Genomic DNA, 21,225 nt, shown 5'->3' on the forward strand with positions numbered 1-21,225 from the left:
ATATGGGGCTTTTTAAGATTGTACATGAGTTACAGAAACTTTCAATTTAGTGAAGATCTGAAAAATTCCGATACCATGAAAACAACAATTGCATATAATCAATTAACATTTTTATAATTTAATGGAAATTTAAAAAATAATAATAAAATAAACTTACAAAAAATAGTGAGAATAGGTAACAACTATATAATTTTGTAGGAGAAACATTGGACCTATAAAAAATAATAAAAACTTGGTCAATTGTTGCTTGAGAAAATCAAGAAAACGCCCTAAAACAATAAAACTAATCTATGAAGGCACTAGAATACCTTAAATGTTTCGAGTCACCCTTACCTTTCACGTGACGACGATTATCACCGCTAGGGTAAAACGTCCTATCGTTGTGGTATGCCCTAATGTTGCGGTAGTGTTAAAATAGTCCATTCTGGATATAATACCATTAAAAACAATTGTGGGTACGCTAAAACTCTTCGGATTAACAACTAGAACAGCTTTTGTTTGACAAAATTCCGTTCAAAATGATGAAAAATCAACATTTTTAGTTAAAAATTTGAATCCTTTGAGCCTATTATTGCGGTAGTGCTAATCCTATTGTTGCGGTATCGCTCTCCATAAGAAATACATGCAATACCGCAACAATAGGACTGACCTTCAACAAATATCGCAACGATAGGCAACTGCGTCCTATTGTTGCGGTAGTTTGATTTTATTGTGATAAAAACATAACAACATAAGTTCAGCACAATTGACGTAATATGTACGGAGCTATAGTTAACGAGCATCCTATTTAACTACTACAATGTGGAAATCGACCAACAGGTAAATTTTGAAGAATTTTTGTAATGAATTTTGTTTTGACACGGTGCTTAACCCCTCCATAATAGGTCGTTTTACCCTATTACTACCCTTTGAGTTCCACCTCGAAGTCAACCAGAAACTTGTTTTGGTAACAGATTCGTTATGGTAACCACCAGCCGCCAACCAGTCAACCGGTTGAGGTTCCTCACCAAGCATAACCCGCAGCGTCAAGTGGAGGCACTCAGCGGTTGGTCGATATTAATACAATGCCACAACTACTCAGCACGCGATCTCTGTGAATATGGAAACGGTTTGATCGTTTTATTGCGTGTTGCTGTTCGGAGATGGCAGCGATATCTGGTAGTGATGGTTTGAAGCACAACGTTGGCAGTAACTTCAAATCCGTCCTATGTGTAGCATATATCCACATGCAACATATACCATCATCATATATCACATACTGTAGAAAATCTTGATATGAAACATCATATGCTTTATTTTCGGTGAAAACTACATGGAAGAACATTGATATCAAGTTAATATAGCGCCTAGTCTGGTCAGTCCATATGAGGTTGGCATCGTCGTAAAACATGATCCACCTGGATTAATGCAATTCGAATAATTATATGTTTTATGTGGACAATTGTTATCTGGAATATGTAGGTTTTTGGGTTAAAACAAATTTTTGAAACAAACCGCCTACATAAATACATATTAACATTTTTACATATTATATAGGTAGGTACATACCATCACGCATAACAAATAGCGAAAAAACAAGATATCGATTCCTTCTTTCTTGATTTATATATTTCTCTATTTTGAAAAAGAAATTCAAATTCGATACACACTGTTAAATTTGTCATCTTCCATGGAAGATATCGATTCCTATGCTTTACACCATGTTCCTATGTCAGTTTATGTCAAATAATTTACTACAAATCTAAAATATGTATTCAGAACTCTTTTGTATTTGGACTAATAAAGATGTTATTTTTAAATTGTGTTCCCTAACCCTCGGATTTTTGAGGTCAACTTCGCCCAATGTAATGTGAGCCAAAAATGTTTACCGTCGTCGGGGGTGACAATCGGTCTAGGGTTGAGAATGGGTCAGCGCCCTCACCGACAGGATAACAAATCGCTGGAGGTCGGATAACAAATCATTCAAAAAAGTCTCTTATAATTCAGTTTTCTTGTCCTCCGATACATTAAATGTATTCTACAAGCATTTTATGCAGTTTAAATAGGTAGAATGGGTTACTTTCTACCTAAACCATCCTCCCCCTCCCCCTTTTTTCAATTTGAAAAAAAAATCTGCTGGGTCAATCTATTCTATATTGAAACGCTTAATGAATTTTAACGAAATTGTATTAGCTATTTTATTATTCATATCACTAATTATCGGTAAAGGTAATTCAACAGTAACAGGTAAAAGTAATAATAACATCAATCAACGGTAATCTACTCTGCCTTTGCAATGGAGACCTTTCGCCTCAACCAGTGCAGTGTTGTTCCTTCCTCATTCAAAATATATCGCATATATGGTGGCAACGGCAAACAAGCTCGGCGAAGAATCGTAGATACAGGACACGTAGCTATCCTTTTCTGGATCCCACAGGAACTGGGCAATTGATTTCAGTCCTTGCATGTACCGTTCGCCCATCGTAACGGTGACAACGATTTTGTATCTGGAATGAAAATGAAGACGATAAGTGTGATAATTGAAATTCAAGAACGATACTATGGGCAAGGATTTCATAAGACCACTCGTGGAACGCTACTTGAATAGTGCTTCTCAATTACAATTAGATCACGTATAATGTAAAAATACTGAACAAATACTACCCCCGTATGGATACTTGGAATTTTATATCCACGTTTACTGATTTTCAAAATATCATTGAGTGCGTCAAGCATCGGCATGCTTGCGACAAAAGTTTACCAAGAAATTCCCCGGAAATCTTTTCTTGTCAAGGAGTGGATGGAGTGTGCAAAATGTTAACTAATCAAAAACAAGCAAAAATCAACATTCTCGAGAAAGCCTCAGGCAACCGTTTCTAAAGCATATCAGTAAACTGGCTGAACAGTACGCAAATGAAAGGAACGACATAGATCGTGTATATATTTGTTCATATAATCACATAACACCGATACGACGACAGTCTCTGAAAGGGAAGGAAATCCTCCGAAAGCTGCAAAATATAAGCTTGTTTTACAACGATGTATAGATTAAGCTACAAACATGCGGCTTCGGCATAGCACATCAGCATATAGGAATCACGGAGACATTTTCCGATGCCAAGGAACGTAGCATATGGATTGAAACCAGAGCAGAAGCATCATACGGCGCGGCGGCAAGCATGGCTCATTACGCTGCAAGCATCATCCGTTCTCATTAGAAAAGAAGTGTGGGAAAATCTTTTAGCGGATTTGTTGTAAATAGTGAAACGACAAATTGGATTGCAGTAGAGGAAAAACGCTGATTTCTCATTAAGTAATTCGAGAATCATAGGTAGGTGCTTGCAAACATATGTCTAGGGTAACGGTATCAATAATGGAAGTATTAGGAGATCCATATTAGTAAATATTTGTTTTAAAATTGATAAAACGTCGAAATTAACGGCTTTAATACCTTAGGAAATATATAAACCACTAATGGGTACACTGTTCATTTAGTAGCGGTGAAAATTAATTTTAGTTCCTTTAGTGGTGCTATCAATTGATTTCTTATGGGACTCGCCACTATTGCTCCACAGTTGCTCCACTATAGGTACAAGGGAGTCAATTTTATTTTTAAAAAATCATTGTTTTTTATAGTTTTTCAAGCAAAAACTTAGGATAAGTTGTAATTAACAGCACATTTATACTGCCGCTAACCGCAAGTCGAGCACATCTGTATATGGAGCCCCATATACAGATGTGCTCGACTTGCGGTTAGCGGCAGTATAGTACTACGCATCTACTGAAACCATCGTAAAGTGTATAGTTACGAAAAATCTCATTAAAACCTCACTACCTCCACTATTGGTGCTACCTCCACTAAGGGTACGGTTCCCCTATTTGCTATTCATTTGAAAACAAACAAACCCTAAAATCTGAATACAGTTGCATGGGCCAGTTTTAAGTTGGAAAGTACACAATAATTCAAGCTGCTATATCTCTTAGCATCTTTGCGAGAATTGAGAAGTTGTGCTAAAAGCGGCAATACAAAAATGATCTTTTATATAAACAGAAGTATGATAGGCGAGTAAAATAGGCGAGAAAGATGTATCACAATTCACAGCCAAGTTTACATAAATAAACAGCCTACATAAATAAACTTACACGGTTTTTACACAGACTCTCTAAGAAATATATAATTTAACTTTACTGATGTGTGACAGTCTGTAAATTGTTTTTGATATTGATACACAACTTTACAAATATTTGGGGGAAATTGATCCCTCTCCAAGAACTTGTTTTGATAAAAGTAGAAAGGTGCTCTCTGATTTATTAAATATTTTTACACCAAAAATGCAAGTTTTCCGACTTGCTGTGGCTATGCATCATCGATTTTTGTTAAGGAATTCGACAGCGCATGCTATCCTTTTGGGGAGACTTAATTCTATAAGATCCAAGCAATACATATTTTTTCGAACCTTCATCACCTTGTACCTGATACGGACGTGCTTATTGTATTTATACACCGAGCTTTTGTGAGGTAACACAATTTTATTCGTACTTCTAAAAAACCTATACGTTCGAGGGCCGCTCAAATAGACAGTTGATGCAAACTTCATTGTTTCAGGATGATACCTTCGTGCCATCGGTTTCCTGGTGCTGTTAATAATTGTATCATGTATCACTGGATTCTTTTGAACTTGTTCGCCAAGCGACTCATTAAGTGATTTTCGCTTACGCAAATCTTTTATTTCAGCTCTTATTTTTGAAAGTTTTCCTCTTAGCTTGATGTTAGAGTTCAAGCGTCGCATGCTAGTTTGCTTGCTGACTATTAACGCGCGTCTTAGATTTTTGTTGTCTAATTTGAGCATCTCGTTCTTCTTTTGTTCAACCTTCAATAAAGCTTTGGAAGGTGCTAACTCGCTGCTACTGCTACTACAATGCAATATAGTCAACGTCGCTCTACAGAAATTCATGTTTCATCTCTACATCCGTTTCATCTTCGAAGTTTTATGATGTAGGGGGAAAGACGGCTTTGGCAGGTTTTGTTCTATTATTGGCAGGGGTTTTTTTATGACTGACTTGGCTCAAATTTGGCCTAAACATTCTTTGCATATCAAAGAATATTGTGGCCAAATTTCATAAAATTTGGTCGACAAAAACCCCCTGCCAATAATAGAACAAAACCTGCCAAGGCCGTCTTTTCTATTTGGTTTATTGACTTTGTGCAAAAGATCAATCCACGAAATCGCATTTGGAAGAAGCCTAGAATGATTGTTTTTTGAAAAGTTCTTTTTTAAGGACTCAACTCACCCTTTGTCTTTCCTATGTTCGTTACGGTAACTTTCCAGCAAAAAATGATCAGAGCAGACTTTTCTATTAATGAATGCTTCAGCACCACAGGCATTGAATTGTTCCGCATCTCTCCACCCATAAACGGCATCTAAATTCGCCAGAATGTGAGCCTGGTATTATATGAACCGGTGCCAGCGAAAGTGGTACATGTTACATTGAGTAAATTTTTCAGGAGACGCTTTTTCCCAAAAACATCGAATAATAAATTCATATTTGCAAGTTTTTGCAACTAAACTGTACCAACATGTTATGACTGTTGGCCCAATGTGAAAAATAAGCGAATTTTATGACAAATTTCAAGTTTATTAGAACAAATTGCACATGTATCATGTATTAATGGGAACAAAAGGAAACAGAAACCGAAAAACATTGACATGTAAAAGTGGTACATGTCAGTACTGAGAACATTCATTTTCATCAGACTTAATCATTGAAAATTTTAACCATGCGCTTTCAATTTTCATCATCACCAAATAAATCAAAATTTCAAAGACTTTATAAATTCACCCATGAACGGCACATTTATCTGTAGTTGAAATATTTCATATTCATCGTCTACAGTCACGTAATAAAATTAAATGAAAATCTATCGAAATGATCTTCATTACATTTTCGGTAAACGAAAAATAAATCAACAAACAGCAAGTAAGTATATGAAAAAATGCAAACTGAAGAAATAACAAAACAGTACCTAGTTCATTCCTATCTTTCGTTAACTTTTTCTAGTAGAACCGTCACCAAACATTCTCGGCTGCTATACGTAAACATCCGCTGCATCGGTATGAATCTATACAAGAATTTGTGCACTTTGTTTGCTTGTTTAGAAAAATAAAAAAAAAGGAATGGAGATCGATTTGTTTCTCTGCTTTCACAAACTTGAATGTGTGGAGCATCGATCAAAAATAAAAGTCGTGTCGGAATGTCTAAGAGTGATCCTTAGAATTGTATTGCATCGAATCGTTATTCGTCGAAAATATCTACATACAGCATTTGGTCACTTCAATGAAAAATAGGTTCAGTATGACTATAAAATCATATGAAAGACATCATAGACCATTGTTTAGGTAGATTAATCTGCTCTAAATGGCATAAAATAGAATAAGAAAAATATTTTGAGCTTTGTGATTCATTACTGAGGTATAATCTGCATTTAAGCTGTGATAGTTTTGGATTGGTTTGTGAAACTTGTTTCTATAACGCTTCGTGTATATGGATTAAAATTCTTTTATTCTGACTTATGCATCAAGTAGCAAAACAAGTATGAGTGAGTAAAATTCAATTGATGTTACCATTGAAAATCTGGTAACTGTAGGGATTTACGAAGAAGTATCGGTTGGCAAGCTTTCAGGTTCTTCTGACTCAAAAGTCTTCCAATCATACAGACCTGGAAGAATTTTCTGAAACAGATCCCTATTGAGTTTGATCATCAGTATATTCGACAATGTCTCTTCACCCCCTTCACCCAGTCCTGTACGAGAATCAGTCAAAATCGAGCCTAGCGCGCTGAATGAGCGTTCGACAGATGCCTGGCTCGAAGGTGCGGCAAGTACAACCATTGCTACAGCGTACAGCTCAGGATGTGTGTGTTTCCGTGCTAACCAGTGATTCCATACATCGTAATTGTGACCTTGCCGTTCTTCTGCTTCGAGAGCCTTAAGCTGTTTCATAAATCTGGACGTGCTTGAACCTTCATTCGAGATCAATGACCCTCCAAACAGTTCCGTCATAACATCATCAAAGCCACCATATGAATCAGATGTTGATTCAGATGTCGAAGAAACGTTGAGTGAAGTAGTGTTATCCGTAGATGTTGGTGGACGAAGCCGACGAATTCTTTCGTACAGGCTAATAATGTATTCCTATAAAATGTTAAAGTATATTGATGGTCATTCGTAATACATAATTTTTCATTTGAAAATACCTGGATCTCCGCCTTCTCCCCTGCGGTGAATAGTTTGGATCCACAGAAATTGAAGCGTGGGTCTAAATATAGTGCCATTTTGAATGCTTGTGAGTTGCGAAGATTTGTCAATCGTTTTGTCAATGATTCATGTAGAGATGCAGCGAATTGGTTATTTGACAGTTTGCGGACTTCACTTAGAGCCATTAGCCACTGCTTGTAGAAATCCGGCAAAGTAACGTGAGCTTCCTGCATCGTTTTGGTACAGATATAAAGAGGTTTGAATGCATGTTGGTAATCTTGAATGAACGGCCACTGTTCTGTCAGATCTGAAAATATGTGATAGCTCATTATAGAATTAGATAAATTTTGTTTTTTTACCTAACTCTGGATACTCTTCTGCCAGCTGTTTGAAGAAGTTTTCCTGAGAGACAAAGCTCTGCATCATATGGTAAATGCCACACCACCGTGTGACATTCCAGACCGGTGGATATGACGCCGACGACTCCTTAAAGTTGGTTTTGTATTTGACGTTCTTAGTTCGTTTCGCTATTTCTGTCACTGCCTTGACACTTTCATTCGACTTGTTCACTACGTCGAGAATGGCCAATTGAAGCGTATGAACGGAGCACCGAATGAGGTTTATTTGATTTTGAAACTCATCAAGTAAGCCAGCCGATAGTTTTCGCTGCACATTATCTTGATCTTCGTTATCGTCCTGCTCAATCATTACCTCTGTTATCATGGCTCGTTCAAATTCTACTTTCAGCTCTCTCACAGCAGCACACATATTTGCTCCATTGTCGACAGTCACGGAGAACACTTGGTCAAGAGATACACCGTAAATCTTCAGAGCTTCGAGAATTCTTGTTTTGAGAAAACTTGCAGTTTGGCGTTGAGAAACTTCTAGCATTGCTGAAACAGTTTTAATGATAAATTGATTATTTTTTTGGGATATAATAGAAATTTCATTGTACGAAAATTTACCCAGAGTACGAATGACAACAACGTCTGACAAGCAGTACTGGACGTTGATTCCCAGAACGCTACGGTTGTGACGTGAGGCGGAATCAATTTTCAGGCTGATTAACTTTTTTGACATCTCCTCCTTCATCGCCTGCCTGATTTTGTCTGCTGCCATGGTAAGATGATTTTTGACATTGGATCTATTAATCTTGAACTTCAATGCATCAGCAATCGGATCGATTATTAGCTTAAATCCTTCCCAGTCTAGACTGGCAAGCGGCATGTTATGGTAGGAAATAAGTTTTAAAAGAGCCTCCAAGAACAGCTGCCGATCAATAGCGATTGGTCGCTTCGCTATTAGTCGAGGTTTTTTTATGACAGTATCCTGATTTTTGAAAAGCCCTTTCAGGAGAGCAATTTCTGGATGTTGAATCCGGCAGTCCCGCACAAAGTTTTGGGCATCAAACGTTTTTTGTTCATAATTGCAACCACTATGCGCATCAATATGGCAGCGGGCTCTTGATCCTTCGAAAATAACGAGTTCGGATGCAATTTCAGCTAATGTTTTTTCATTTTTATTTCTTCTCCTTGAGCGAATACCTGCGCTCATTCCGGAGTCAGCTGATTTTGGTACAGTAGATTTAGTTTCCATCACTTTTCACTGAACATATAACTATTTTAAGATCTTAAGACTTACTGCGATACTCCTTCGAGGACAATTTCAGAAAATATAAAACAATGAAAATGTTACTGAAAGGCTTTCATTACGAATGAAAATGACTTGGCATCATGTTGTTTACGGACGAAGAGCAAAGAAAATAAAGCAAAATGAACGCTCAATGAATATGAAATATTTCCTAGGCATGATAAAATGAAACAAAATACTGTGGTGTTGATTTTTCTTCATGCGTATCAGAATGAAACGTATCATTCTTTTATTTTCATTTCTGGATGAATGTAACAAATGTTTGAAAGTACTTTTAAAGGAAAACGTCAAAATGCGTCATTTTTCAACGTCACGTTCATGCGTTGAAATATTGCAGCACTGGTACATGTACAATTGTACATTTTTAAAATCACTCTAAACGGCAGTAAACTATCTTGAAATTCAAAATAGGACATCTGTTGTGAAAACAGTAATGTTGCTGAATTTTCTTTTAAATAAGCTGATTTTAGTGGGTGGAACTGTACATGTACCTCTTTTTCTGGCAACGAAATGGCCATTGTGATATATACCAGAAAATAAAATGTGCATATCTCCAGATTTAGTTGCCAAAAATCACTTTCTCGTTATTCCCTTACTAGATCTTTGCAAATAGAAGCCGTTGCACAATGGTAGGATTCGTCAAATTTCACGACATAAATCGATAACTCGAAAACCATAAGTGTTAACGTTTTGACGGACAAATGATCTACAAGAGGAGATCTATTTTTGGAGTAAGTTGTCATTAGGGTGGGCCTTCGGTGAAATTTTTTTTGGAAATGCATTTTTTTACCCTTTTGAGTTAGGAGTTCATATAATTCTACAAAATTGTAGAGAATTTAATTCTAAGCATTTTTGCTTAATAAACATTTATTTTATCTCATATAGGTGATGTTTTATGACAAACTTGCTAAATTTAGAAAGGGTGGTCCCGAAATATAGTTTTTAGCTTTCCCTTTCATCAATTCAGAATATTTTCAAAAACTGTCTGTCGCTACACGGTCTTTGGAAGGCGCATCTTTTGGTTACATAAGATGGTTAATAGCTTCATTTTCAAGCATATTATAAGCGTTTTTTCATGAAAAAGTGATATTTTTCTGAGCATTCTACTGCAGCTAGTAGCAAATATTAGCAAAAATTTCAATCGTCATCTGAAAATATACATGCAGGCCCAGCAAATCCATGGTATTTCATTTGTCCATCTTTGTACACTTTTGTTTGACGAAAGTATTATTTTTGTACTCCTATCTAAAGGGTAAAAAATACATTTCCAAAAAAAAATTCACCGAAGGGCCACTCTAATGACAACCTACGCCAAAAATTGATCTCTTCTTGTAGATCATTTCTTCTGAAGACGTCAAAACTCTAGCACTGATAGTTTTCGAGTTATCGATCTATGTCGTGAAATTTGACGAATCCCACCATTGTGCGTTGGTGTAAAAAACTCAAAATTGACAAAAATGGTTTATGTACCACTTTCGCTGGCACCAGTTCATATAAATCGAATCGAATTTTCTTGATTATTAGTACACCAAAAGAATTCGCACTTACGACCCATTAAATATTTAATGGTTATGTTTAGTCACATACACTAGGTTGAAACGTCACGTCTGTCATAATTGAAACACAACATAAGCGCCTCTATAGGTGACATTACATACTAATTTAATTTAGCCGTTGCATTATTTTTCACAATTTGCTACCATGAGCTTCAACGTCTGTTCTCTGTGCTTCAACCCTTCATCAAATCTGTCAAATCTACAAAAAGTTAGATGCCAAAGAACGAATTTATGTTTTTTCCTTTCTTGTATACTAAGTATACATAAAGGCTATATGATCACTCCAAAACCAAACTTTCGATAGAAGGCTCGGAGACCCATAGTATTATATAACAATCGACTCAGCTCGACAAATTGAGTTGATCTCTGTTTGTGTGTATGTATGTATGAGTGTAGTGTATGTGTACAAAATTTTGTAGACACACTTTTGGGAACTTATTATTGGCCGAATTACTCGCAACAAGTCCCATTGTTTGCTATTGAAAATTGGCCAGATTGGACTATGGGATCAGAAGTTATGGCCAAAATATTACTTTCTTTGCGCAAAATACGCTAAAAAACACTCACTCATATTTTTCAGTATTTTTTTGCACGAGAAATGCACCAACACCGCTAGGTGGAATAATCAGGGTTTTTTTCGCCAAATTTTTGTATGGATGACTAATGAGGGATCAAGTGTCCCCATATTGATGCAAAAGCTTAAAATAGAAATGCAGAATTTTAAGCAATTTCTATAAATTTCTAGCCCGGCTCTGCAAGGATCTTTACAAACTTTGCAAATATTCAAATATTCTAAGGGGTTTTCTGTAATATACAAAGACTTACAGGTACCATGGATGCAAACCCTGCTCTTGAGTCTCTTCCTATAATGTACTTCGTCTCTACGCGTGTTGATGACTAGTCCAATCCGTTTAGCTGCCCAAGGAAACAAATTATGCCATGTTATAAAAATATTTTCTTGATTACTAAAAAATATCGACTTATGGAGCTTTAATTATATTTTCCATAGTAAGTGAGCGGCGTCCAAACAAGATTTCGCCACTCGCCAGATCACTCTAACAAAGCTAAAAAAAAAAAATTTCGCCAACGGCGCTGAGAATCCACGCAACGGCTTTGCGCATTTAATTCATTCGATCAAAACAAGCTAAGGCAGTAAAACACGAATTCCTGAATAAACCCAATTGGTCAACCCGACGATGGAACGAGTGATGTGCGTTTTTGACGTAGGACTACGTCTGTGTTGTCTATACCGGAGTACACTTTGCGATTTCAAAAACCAAAGAGCGTCAGGAAAATAAAATAGACTTTAAACATTAATACCTCAGCCATTTCTCGGTGGATTTTCAACTTTTTTGGCCAATAGGATCAAATCAACGCTTCTTTATAGCATTCGAAAACTAATGATTTTCAATTATTTATCATCCTCAATTTCGAGCAAGATTTCACGGAGAGCGGACACAGCACCGTTGCTATGAAGGCACCGGTATCGGTCGCGACGGAATATTATCAGCATCGGTGATGGCCTTCCGGTGGTTGCTGCTGAGATTTCAACCTCAACGATTGTGTTGTGATCAAGTTTCGGAGCAATGATTGGCTACTGTTGAGAGAGTGATTAAGAAGACGCACGATAAAAATTAATCGGTCATTTTCAGGGCCAATAGTTTTACATTAAAAAATGAGAGAGAGTGAGAGTAAATCGGACGTCAGAACCACCATTCAATTCAAGAAAAGGTTGAGCCGAGGCGAGACGAAATAAAATTGCCATCGGTAGCAGAATTACAAGCGCTCGTTGGAGGGAGATGCTGCAAATATGTAGAGGAGAACAGTCCAAAATGTACCCTTAAGTTTTTCGATCTTTTCACCAATATAAACAAAAATATCGAAAAATTTCAACGTGTAGATGAAAAATTTACAAAACTACACGCAAAAAAATGTTGCGGTCGAAACTACCATTCCGAGGGTTAATTTAAGAATATACGCACCGACGATTTTCAGCAGACAACAAACCCGTTTGATTTTACCATGCGCGCAGTAAAAATCAACTGTGGTCCTGGTGGAATGTTGTTGCATGAACTGAATCAGTGGTGAATTTGTCCGAATGCGTGGTTAATTTAACTGAAAATTTGTGGTTGTTTTAAAAACATGGCGTAGTCTACAAAATAGTAACCGTTACCATGGATTTTTTATCAGTGTAGTAACATTGCACAATGATCTCCTATTCAAAACAACAAAGTTTTTATGACTTTCTAACTCATTAAAAATAAGTTTTAATGAGCCTTGGGCAAAACGCTTGAATGGTGGTGTAATATAAATCAATTGCATGTAAGATAATGGTGCACACATGGTTGTTTGTTTTGTCTTGATGGATTTAACCACAATCTTGCGACTGAGGTAAAAGATTCGCAAATCGTTAAATTTAACTGTTCATTATCAGGATTTTGCTTATTTTTTTCATTATAGCTTAATAATGAATCACTCCTTAGCCGTGCGGTAAGACGCGCGGCTACAAAGCAAGACCATGCTGAGGGTGGCTGGGTTCGATTCCCGGTGCCGGTCTTGGTAATTTTCGGATTGGAAATTGTCTCGACTTCCCTGGGCATAAAAGTATCATCGTTGTTAGCCTCATGATATACGAATGCAAAAATGGTAACCTGGCTTAGAAACCTCGCAGTTAATAACTGTGGAAGTGCTTAATGAACACTAAGCTGCGAGGCGGCTCTATCCCAGTGTGGGGATGTAATGCCAATAAGAAGAAGAAGAAGAAGAATGAATCACTAATATTGAATTGTAATGGTGGTATTTCTCGGGTTCTTATTCAAAAGGACGTATGTGATTTTGTAAACAAAGGCCTGGTTTACGTAGGAGTGCTATCAGATTGGACAAATCCACGTTTGAATCTTTGTTTACAAAACCACATACGTCCTTTTGAATAAGTACCCGAGATTTGTTCATATTTTTCCTACAAAAGATTATATAAGTGATTTTATGAGTGAGGCCATTTTGCCCCGTGGGTTATATTGTGCATTTAGAAGAAAATTGTTTATATGACGCTGATGAACTGGCAGCAAGGCCCACTTCCGACGAGATTCACACGGAAAAATAAAATAAATATGCAGCACTGCACGGTGTTATCTGTCACAAATCCGAGCTTGTTCTGTCGCTGACAAAGTCGCTGGCACCAAATTGAAGTTCGGAAGTCAATTTCCACACTTCCGAACGCTCTTCAGACAATGTGTTTATAGCAAATTCAAATTTTGTTCTGACGTTCATGATGTCGGAAGTAAGTTCGGAAGTAAAACGTCGGAAGTCGGAATACAATTTAGTGCTGGCGACACAATAGGGATATGTCTGAAACACGATTTGTGCAATTACACAACATGTGAAAGATTTAGTTCGAAACATGCATTGGAGGGTAACCACTTCCTTCGGTGGGGTTTGATCCCACGCAACCAGTACGCTAAACAGGTGCTTTCCCTACTAAGCAACGAAGGACCTCCATCGTCCTCCGCAGCTCAGAAGGCTAAACTGGTGAGATCATATTTCCAACACCAGGCACATAGCCGAACTCTCGCAATTTATTTTTAAAGAACAAACTCTTTCACACGCATTGTTTTGTGCAATGCCAACCGACTAGGATGTTATGGATCATTTAGTAATTTGCGTTCGATCATTTAGTAGTTTGTCAATAACTCATTCCAGAATATGAATTTCAAAATGTGTTGTATGATGGACTTCTAGTATGAAGGTTTTTCTACAACTCTGCCTAATGGTTCGTTGTTAGAGTTGTTGATAAACTAAATGATTGGAATTTTGTTATCATTTACTTATCTATTATCTAAGTTATCATTATCATTATCTAAGTTACTGAAACTATAGCTATAACTCCGTTATTAGTTGAATTCTAACAACTATCCATTTGGCAGAGTTGTAGAAAAATCTTCGCCCTAGAAGTCCACCATACAACACGTTTTGAAATTCAGCTTCTGGAATGAGTTAATGACAAACTACTAAATGATCGAACGCAAATTACTAAATGATCGATAACATCATTGAATTGACGAGTATTTAGTTATGTCTGGCATCCACACACAGCTTCATCAGCAATTGCGCTCAATGAACTAGGATTGTGTGATTGTACCGTACCAGTTTGGTCGTCAGATCCCATCCCGACCACATATTTTATATAATTTTTAATTACTTAATATTTGTAACGGCGTTACTGAAAAAAAAGACTTTCCTTATCCACCATTTTATTTAAAAGAAGGTTGAGCCGAGGCGAATTTTCTTCAAAGTGAAAAACATAATCGCTAGGTGGTGATATGGTGGTTTTAAGTAATTGAACATAAAACTAATTTCACCAACCCTTTTTGTCTTTCGCGTATACTAAGTATACGTAAAGGCCATAGGATCGCTCGAAAACTGGTAGAAATATGAGTTCTTCTACTTTTTTTAGACATTAAGGAATGAGGGAATAATGTGTTGCCAAAGACAGGAAGGCGCGTAATTTAAATAGGATGAAGTAAAACATGAAAACTCCTAGAACATATTTTTAAATTTATAAATGACATTAGGAATCAGACTCTTGATTCAGAGTATTGAATCTATATGAGCCAGCATTATTATTGATTTGTGTCTGGTATCAAATCTAAATCTAAACAATAAAAAACTAAACACCACAATGTTGTCTGTACCAACTTACCGTTCAAAGTTCAGCTCCTTTACTCTCGATTTAACGTCCTCGCAAATCTGTTGGCAGAGGGATGGTGCGAAATAGGAGCTGTATTCCACCCCCTGGAGAGCTTTGTCTAATGCTTCCCGCAGTATGACTTCGCAGGCCTCCCGGTTGAAGGGATTTTTTGATTGTAGCTGATATGACGGTTGGTATTTTAGTACCGGAGGCGTATCGTTGGCGACCATGGCACAAATTGGTGGGGGTAGCGGAACGTTATTGATGACCTTGAGGTTTGTTATGGCCAGACTAACCTTCCCCAAGTTGCTACTGTTGGCCCGGTACCGATTTGTGATATTGAAAGCAGATCCAAAGAAACGTCCCGGTTTGGGTCCAGGCGAGGGGTTCACATTTGGTGATGGCTTCCGGGGCAAAATAGCTGTTGCCGCTACCAGTGTCGGAACTGTAGTGGCTGTGGCCATTGCCCCAGAACTTGGCCCAGCTGTAGTCGTCGCTGGTTGTTGCTACAATATTGCCATTTTCAGTTTAATTATGCCATGTGTTACGGATATCAGAACGAGACAGGGATAGCGAAATGACGAGCAAAGCAAATAATAAGATTAAGGATAAAACTTTTAATCAGCACAAATATCAAAAGTAGCAAAAAGAATAAATTACCTCCATTATGGCGAAACGTTACAAGCGTTTACCCCGGGACCGTGTCTATCACTTCTCTGCACTTTTACGAGCAGATTGTATGAGCCAACCAGCCAGCACTAGTCTACTAGCTGATCCACGTGGGACGAAAGAAAATACACTAATAAATAGTTCCTTGTCATGCTCGTATTATTGTGCCTCGGTCCGGAAAGAAGTTAGTTCGAAACAAACTTTTCCAAACACACTCACCCCGGCCGCCAACTCTAGGAACCTTTGTAATGTCATCGTGTTTCTTCCATCGTCATCGAATAATATATCTACAATCATATGCGGTATCCATTCAAGCAGAAGCTTCAAACTACAGTTGGTATCCAGACGAGTGCGGTTGCGAAATGTACTATTTTTGGGCAACAAGGAAGCTGAATTGCCCATCATAAATCTATGAGAAACATACAGTATCAAAATCTTGGTGTGTACCTGCAACCTATAATAAATCATAGCATTGTTTTATTAGTAGTGTAGCGAAATATTAATTGAGCCAAATTTACACAAGTGCTAGTCCAATATCACACTTTGACCATGATTACTGTAATTTTATCTCAAGCCTGAGCTTTGAGCTTTGTGTAACCATTCCGCAGTGCATGTGAATAATGAAGCACGACATGGTAATCTAAATAACTTCGGTGTTCTTCCAAAAATTACGTGCAGTATAAGAAATATAAAAGCTTGTATTTCAGTAAAGGGTATTCTCCATGAGATCCTATTTAGCGCATATGCAAATATCGGAATTTTACTTACGTTGTTTATAGATATGCAAAAATGCATGTTTACTGCAAATGGTAAGGAGCGCTTTCGTGCCCTCGGTGGGAAATGGTTGAAAAGGTTGGAAAGGTTGAAAAGAAGTATACTCCGTGTGCTTGACAAAAAAATACATTCGAATAAGATTCACTACCAACCAGCGGATGATAGATCTTCTTGCAGTTCTGTATGAAAACCTTATAAAAATCTGTAAATCAATCGGGCACATCTACTTAAGACTTTACATTTTTGCCTTTCTCGTTCACTAAGTGTACGTAAAGGCCATATCTCGCGTGATTTTTAAAAACGTCGTAAGTCCAAATGAGAGACTCTCTTTCATTACGCTCTCTTTTGCTAATATCTAGGCTAGTTTAAAATTTGTTGCAATATTTTCACCTCAGCACACTAGACAAAGCTATTTTCTTCAGGTCGGTACTGGAAAATCCAATGTAAATGTTAGTATGGCTTTGTAATAATCGAAAGAGAAAGTAAACAAAGAGAGCCTCTCTTTTGGAAATCACGCGAGATATATTCCCTCCAAAGCGGAGTCCAATTAGTGTCATATACCAATCGACTCAGTTCCGCATTAGGAAACAAACATCCACATCAGATTGATGCATTGCGTGTTGCATTCATGGATCATCATCGTTTCATTTAGGAGTAACCGTGCAGAATCAATGCGTCGTTTATAATTAAATTGTAAGTTGAAAGTAAGTTATAAACGAGTTGGGAATATCTTCATGCTTTTTTTTTCAAGTATCACGTATTTGTGCGCTTTGGCTGAACCCCGACCAAATGTGGTTAGAGCAAAATCAGCAATGATTCAAATTGTTCTAGGCTGTCACGCATATAAAACTGAAACATTAATTTTCCCAGCAGGGTTTTAGATTATTTTTTTATTCCAGTGAACTGTCAAAAACTTTAAACTAGTTCTATTTTCAGTTCTATATTGACAGTTGTTTTGGTGTATGAATGCGTTATTTTATCTACGGATCAATCCACTTTGCAATTTCGGCGCCTTTCTTGGCAACAACATAATTATTTCATTTAATTTAAAATTTAAAAAAACACGAATGGAACACTGCTGGGGAAACCAGCGAGCTGGTTCTATTTCACTCAAGATTCAAACTAGAATAGTGTTCGAAAGTTTGAAATGAAACTGAATCACTACTGATTTCACTCTCAATTAATTTTCAAAATTCTACAGATTTATAAAAAAAAATATTGAAAATTGTGGAAAATTGTGTATTTTTTGTTCCTTTGTGGTTTTGCTCCTATACTTTTGAAGAGTTATATATTTGTAGTTTAGTACTTCACACTTCTGATTTCTCACTTCTCACTTCTTACGTTAAATTTTTCATTTCTCTCTTCGCTCATCTCACTTCACATCTCTCACTTCTCATTTTTCAATTTTCACATCTCACTTATAACTTTTTATATCTCACTGACTTCTCATTTCTCAATTTTCACATCTCACTTATAACTTTTTATATCTCACTGACTTCTCATATTCTCTCTTATTTCACTTCGCATTCCGAATTTCTCACTTCTAGCTTTTCACATGGGCTGCAAAATGGTGGGTTGACATCAAGGAAGGAGCCCCCAACAGAGCTCTGGTCCCCATAAGTTCCTATCTCACGATTCCACGGGTCGTCCGATGGCAAAAGATCGCCAGCTAAGGGTTGTGTATTTAGCTGGTAGTGCAGCCTGGGCACTGCTGTCCTTCTGACATCAGCTAGAGTGAGAAGGTACGCCTCGAGCGTCTGTTCACCAGGATGTGCGGCTCAAACAGCGTCTGCCTGGTACCCAGCGGCTGATCAACGAAATGCTGTATCGCGTCAGCTATACCTAAGGTGGCAGCCCCACCAGCGCGATGTAGGTAACGCGACCCCGGTAAGGTAGTTAACTGAAGCCTCTCAAATACCACGAAAAATGGAGATAGAAGAAAAAGAGAACGTTATTTTTGGCAACGAAGAAGGACTATGATTGGAAACCCATTAGCGAACGAATCTGTGTGTTGAGGATACGGGGCAAATTCTTCAATTACAGCCTAATTAACGTTTACGCACCGACAAACGATAAATCAGACGACGTGAAGGACACGTTTTATGAATGTCTTGATAAAGCCTATGAAGAGTGCCCAAAGCATGACGTGAAAGAGTCGGTAGAGAGGACTTTTTCCGTCCCATAATCGGTAGGAAGAGCCTTCACTCCACTACCAATGACAACGGCCTACGGCTAGTAAATTTTGCTGCTGCCAGAGGGATGGCCATCAGTAGCACCTACTTTGCACAAAAAAATATCCGAAAGCACACTTGGAGACACCCAAATGGTGAAACTTGCAACCAGATAGACCATGCTCTGGTGGATGGGCGCCATTTCTCGGATGTTATCGATGTGCGGACATTCAGAGGTCCGAACATTGACTCTGATCACTATCTCGTTGTCAGTAAAATTCGATCACGGTTAACAACTGTATCGAACGAAAGATCACATCGAACGATTCGTTACAATATCCAGCGATTGTCGGCAGAAGGAGTATCGGCTGAGTACCGCCAGAAGCTCGACGAACAGATAAGTGCAATCAACGTTAGCGACAACATCAACGATCTATAGGAGTCGATCCATGGAGCGGTGAGCACAACAGCAAGAGGAGTGGTAGGCACTGCACAGAGGCGACCCAGGACGGGTTGGTACGATATGGAGTGTCAGAGAGTGACAGACGAGAAGAACGTTGCCAGAAGCCGGATGTTGGTGTCGGATACCCGATCCAATAGAAATCGGTACAAGCAAGCAAGAGCAGCCGAAAAACGAACACACCGCAGGAAGAAGAAAGAATATGAAGAACATTGATTAGCGAGGCGCAGGAAAAAATGGAGCAGAACGGAGGCTCTATGAGTCTGTCAATGGCGTGCGGAGAAAGACAGCGCCATCTCCCGTCATGTGCAACGACCATCAAGGGAATTTTCTGACAGATAAAACCGAAGTTGCTGCCAGGTGGAAGCAACACGGCGAGACTTTGTTGAATAGTGGAAGTGACGGTGCATCGGTGAGCAGAATAAATATTAGCGACGATGGACAAGCTGTGGAGTCGCCTACACTAGATGAGGTTAAAAAGAGCTGAAAAACAATAAGGCTGCGGGGAAGGACCAGCTCCCGGCTGAACTTCTCAAACATGGCAGTGAGCAGCTTTATAAATTTCTGCACCATATTATGTCGAAAATATGGGAGACGAGGTATTGCCTGTTAGCTGGTTGGACGGCCTCATTTGCCCTCTCTTTAAGAAAGGGCACAGACTGGAGTGTACCAATTAAAGCAGGGTGATGCACTCTCGAATCTACTGTTCAATATAGTGCTCGAGGCAGTGATTAGGAGAGCTGGTGTGCTGGTCCTTTTAAGAGGGAGACAGCAAAGATTGGACTCACGATCAATACCAGCAAAATGAAGTACATGGTCGCTGGCAATCAACGTGGGTTAGTGGTGGTGGTAGCGAAATGGTGTTGGATGGTGAAAAATTTGAAGTGGTAGAAGAATTTGTGTATCTTGGAATATTAGTGACGTGCGATAATGATGTTACCCGCGAGGTGAAATGGCGTATTGCAGCTGCAAATGGGGCTTATTACGGACTTTGTAACCAGCTTAAGTCCCGTAGTCTGCAAACGAAAACAAAACTCGCGCTGTATACTACTCTGATTCTTCCGGTGGCTTTATACGGCTATGAAACATGGACGTTGAAGGAGGCTGATCGGAGAGCTTTCGGAGTATTTGAGCGTAAGGTGCTGCGGGCAATACTCGGCGGTAAACAGGAGAACGGTATCTGGCGGCGTCGCATGAATCACGAGTTATACCAGGTGTACAAAGGGCAGGATATTATTAAGCTCATTCAACACGGCAGACTACGGTGGGCTGGTCACGTTCTTCGTATGCCGGAAGAACGTCAAGCGAAGATAATATTTAGTAGAGAACCCAGAAGAGGCCGCAGGCATCGTGGAAGGCCGCGTACACGATGGCTTTTTACAGTTGAAGAGGACCTGAGGGCGCTCAATGTTCAGGGCGACTGGAAGCGATTGGCCCAGGATCGAGTCCAGTGGAGAAGGATACTCCATTCGGCGTAGGTTCATCGAAGAGCTGTAGCCCATCAAGTATCAAGTAAGTAACTTTTCACATCTCATTTCTCATTTCTCACTACTCACTTTTCACTTCTTACTTCGCACTCCTAACTTCTCATTTCTCACTTCTTACTTCAAATTTCTCACTTCTCACTTCTTATTCATAATTTAAAACCTTTTATTTATTTCTCACTTCTCGCTCATTCCTTCTAACTTCTAATTATATCGTGCATGTGAACTGGGTCCATTACTAGCTCACAAGGAGTCGTCCAAATAGACACAAGGGACATATGGAAATGGAACATGTAAATCAAATGGGAGGACCATGATACGTACATATATAAACAAACTCAACGTTGCGTATTATGGATCCGAGGGTGGTCATAATAGGCATACTAGCCGCATCATTTTAAAATGCTTGCTTCAGTAGTAAATGTTTCGGTGAATGTTTCGGCTAGTTTTATGTGATATGGAAACGCTAATATCATCTTCCAAACTTAAGCGTACATGTTCATGATAGAATTAGAGGCGAACGTATAGAATTGATAGTT

The 21,225-nt window shown here is 38.4% G+C and overlaps 2 protein-coding genes across 3 annotated transcripts; both read right to left on the bottom strand.

The window, feature by feature from the left end:
* Positions 1-2,167: 2,167 nt before the first annotated feature.
* Positions 2,168-16,038, bottom strand: LOC134215182 (dynein light chain Tctex-type 5-like). 2 transcript variants are annotated; one of them, XM_062694418.1, is made up of 4 exons: positions 16,017-16,038; positions 15,789-15,927; positions 15,141-15,634; positions 2,168-2,486 (listed from the first exon to the last, which is right to left on the bottom strand). In XM_062694418.1, exons 2-4 carry the CDS (start codon positions 15,792-15,794, stop codon positions 2,318-2,320), a joined length of 669 nt encoding a protein of 222 aa, XP_062550402.1. In that variant the 5' UTR covers positions 15,795-15,927; positions 16,017-16,038; the 3' UTR covers positions 2,168-2,317. The 2 variants fall into 2 exon arrangements, with proteins under 2 accessions (XP_062550402.1, XP_062550401.1); XM_062694417.1 differs by having other exon boundaries at positions 15,789-16,033.
* LOC134215181 (uncharacterized) lies at positions 6,529-9,007 on the bottom strand. Its single transcript, XM_062694416.1, has 4 exons — positions 8,201-9,007; positions 7,595-8,128; positions 7,235-7,542; positions 6,529-7,172 (listed from the first exon to the last, which is right to left on the bottom strand). Exons 1-4 carry the CDS (start codon positions 8,829-8,831, stop codon positions 6,630-6,632), a joined length of 2,016 nt encoding a protein of 671 aa, XP_062550400.1. The 5' UTR covers positions 8,832-9,007; the 3' UTR covers positions 6,529-6,629.
* Positions 16,039-21,225: the final 5,187 nt, after the last annotated feature.

This window comes from Armigeres subalbatus, chromosome 2, assembly GCF_024139115.2.
Source record: "Armigeres subalbatus isolate Guangzhou_Male chromosome 2, GZ_Asu_2, whole genome shotgun sequence".
Lineage (NCBI taxonomy): Eukaryota > Metazoa > Arthropoda > Insecta > Diptera > Culicidae > Armigeres > Armigeres subalbatus.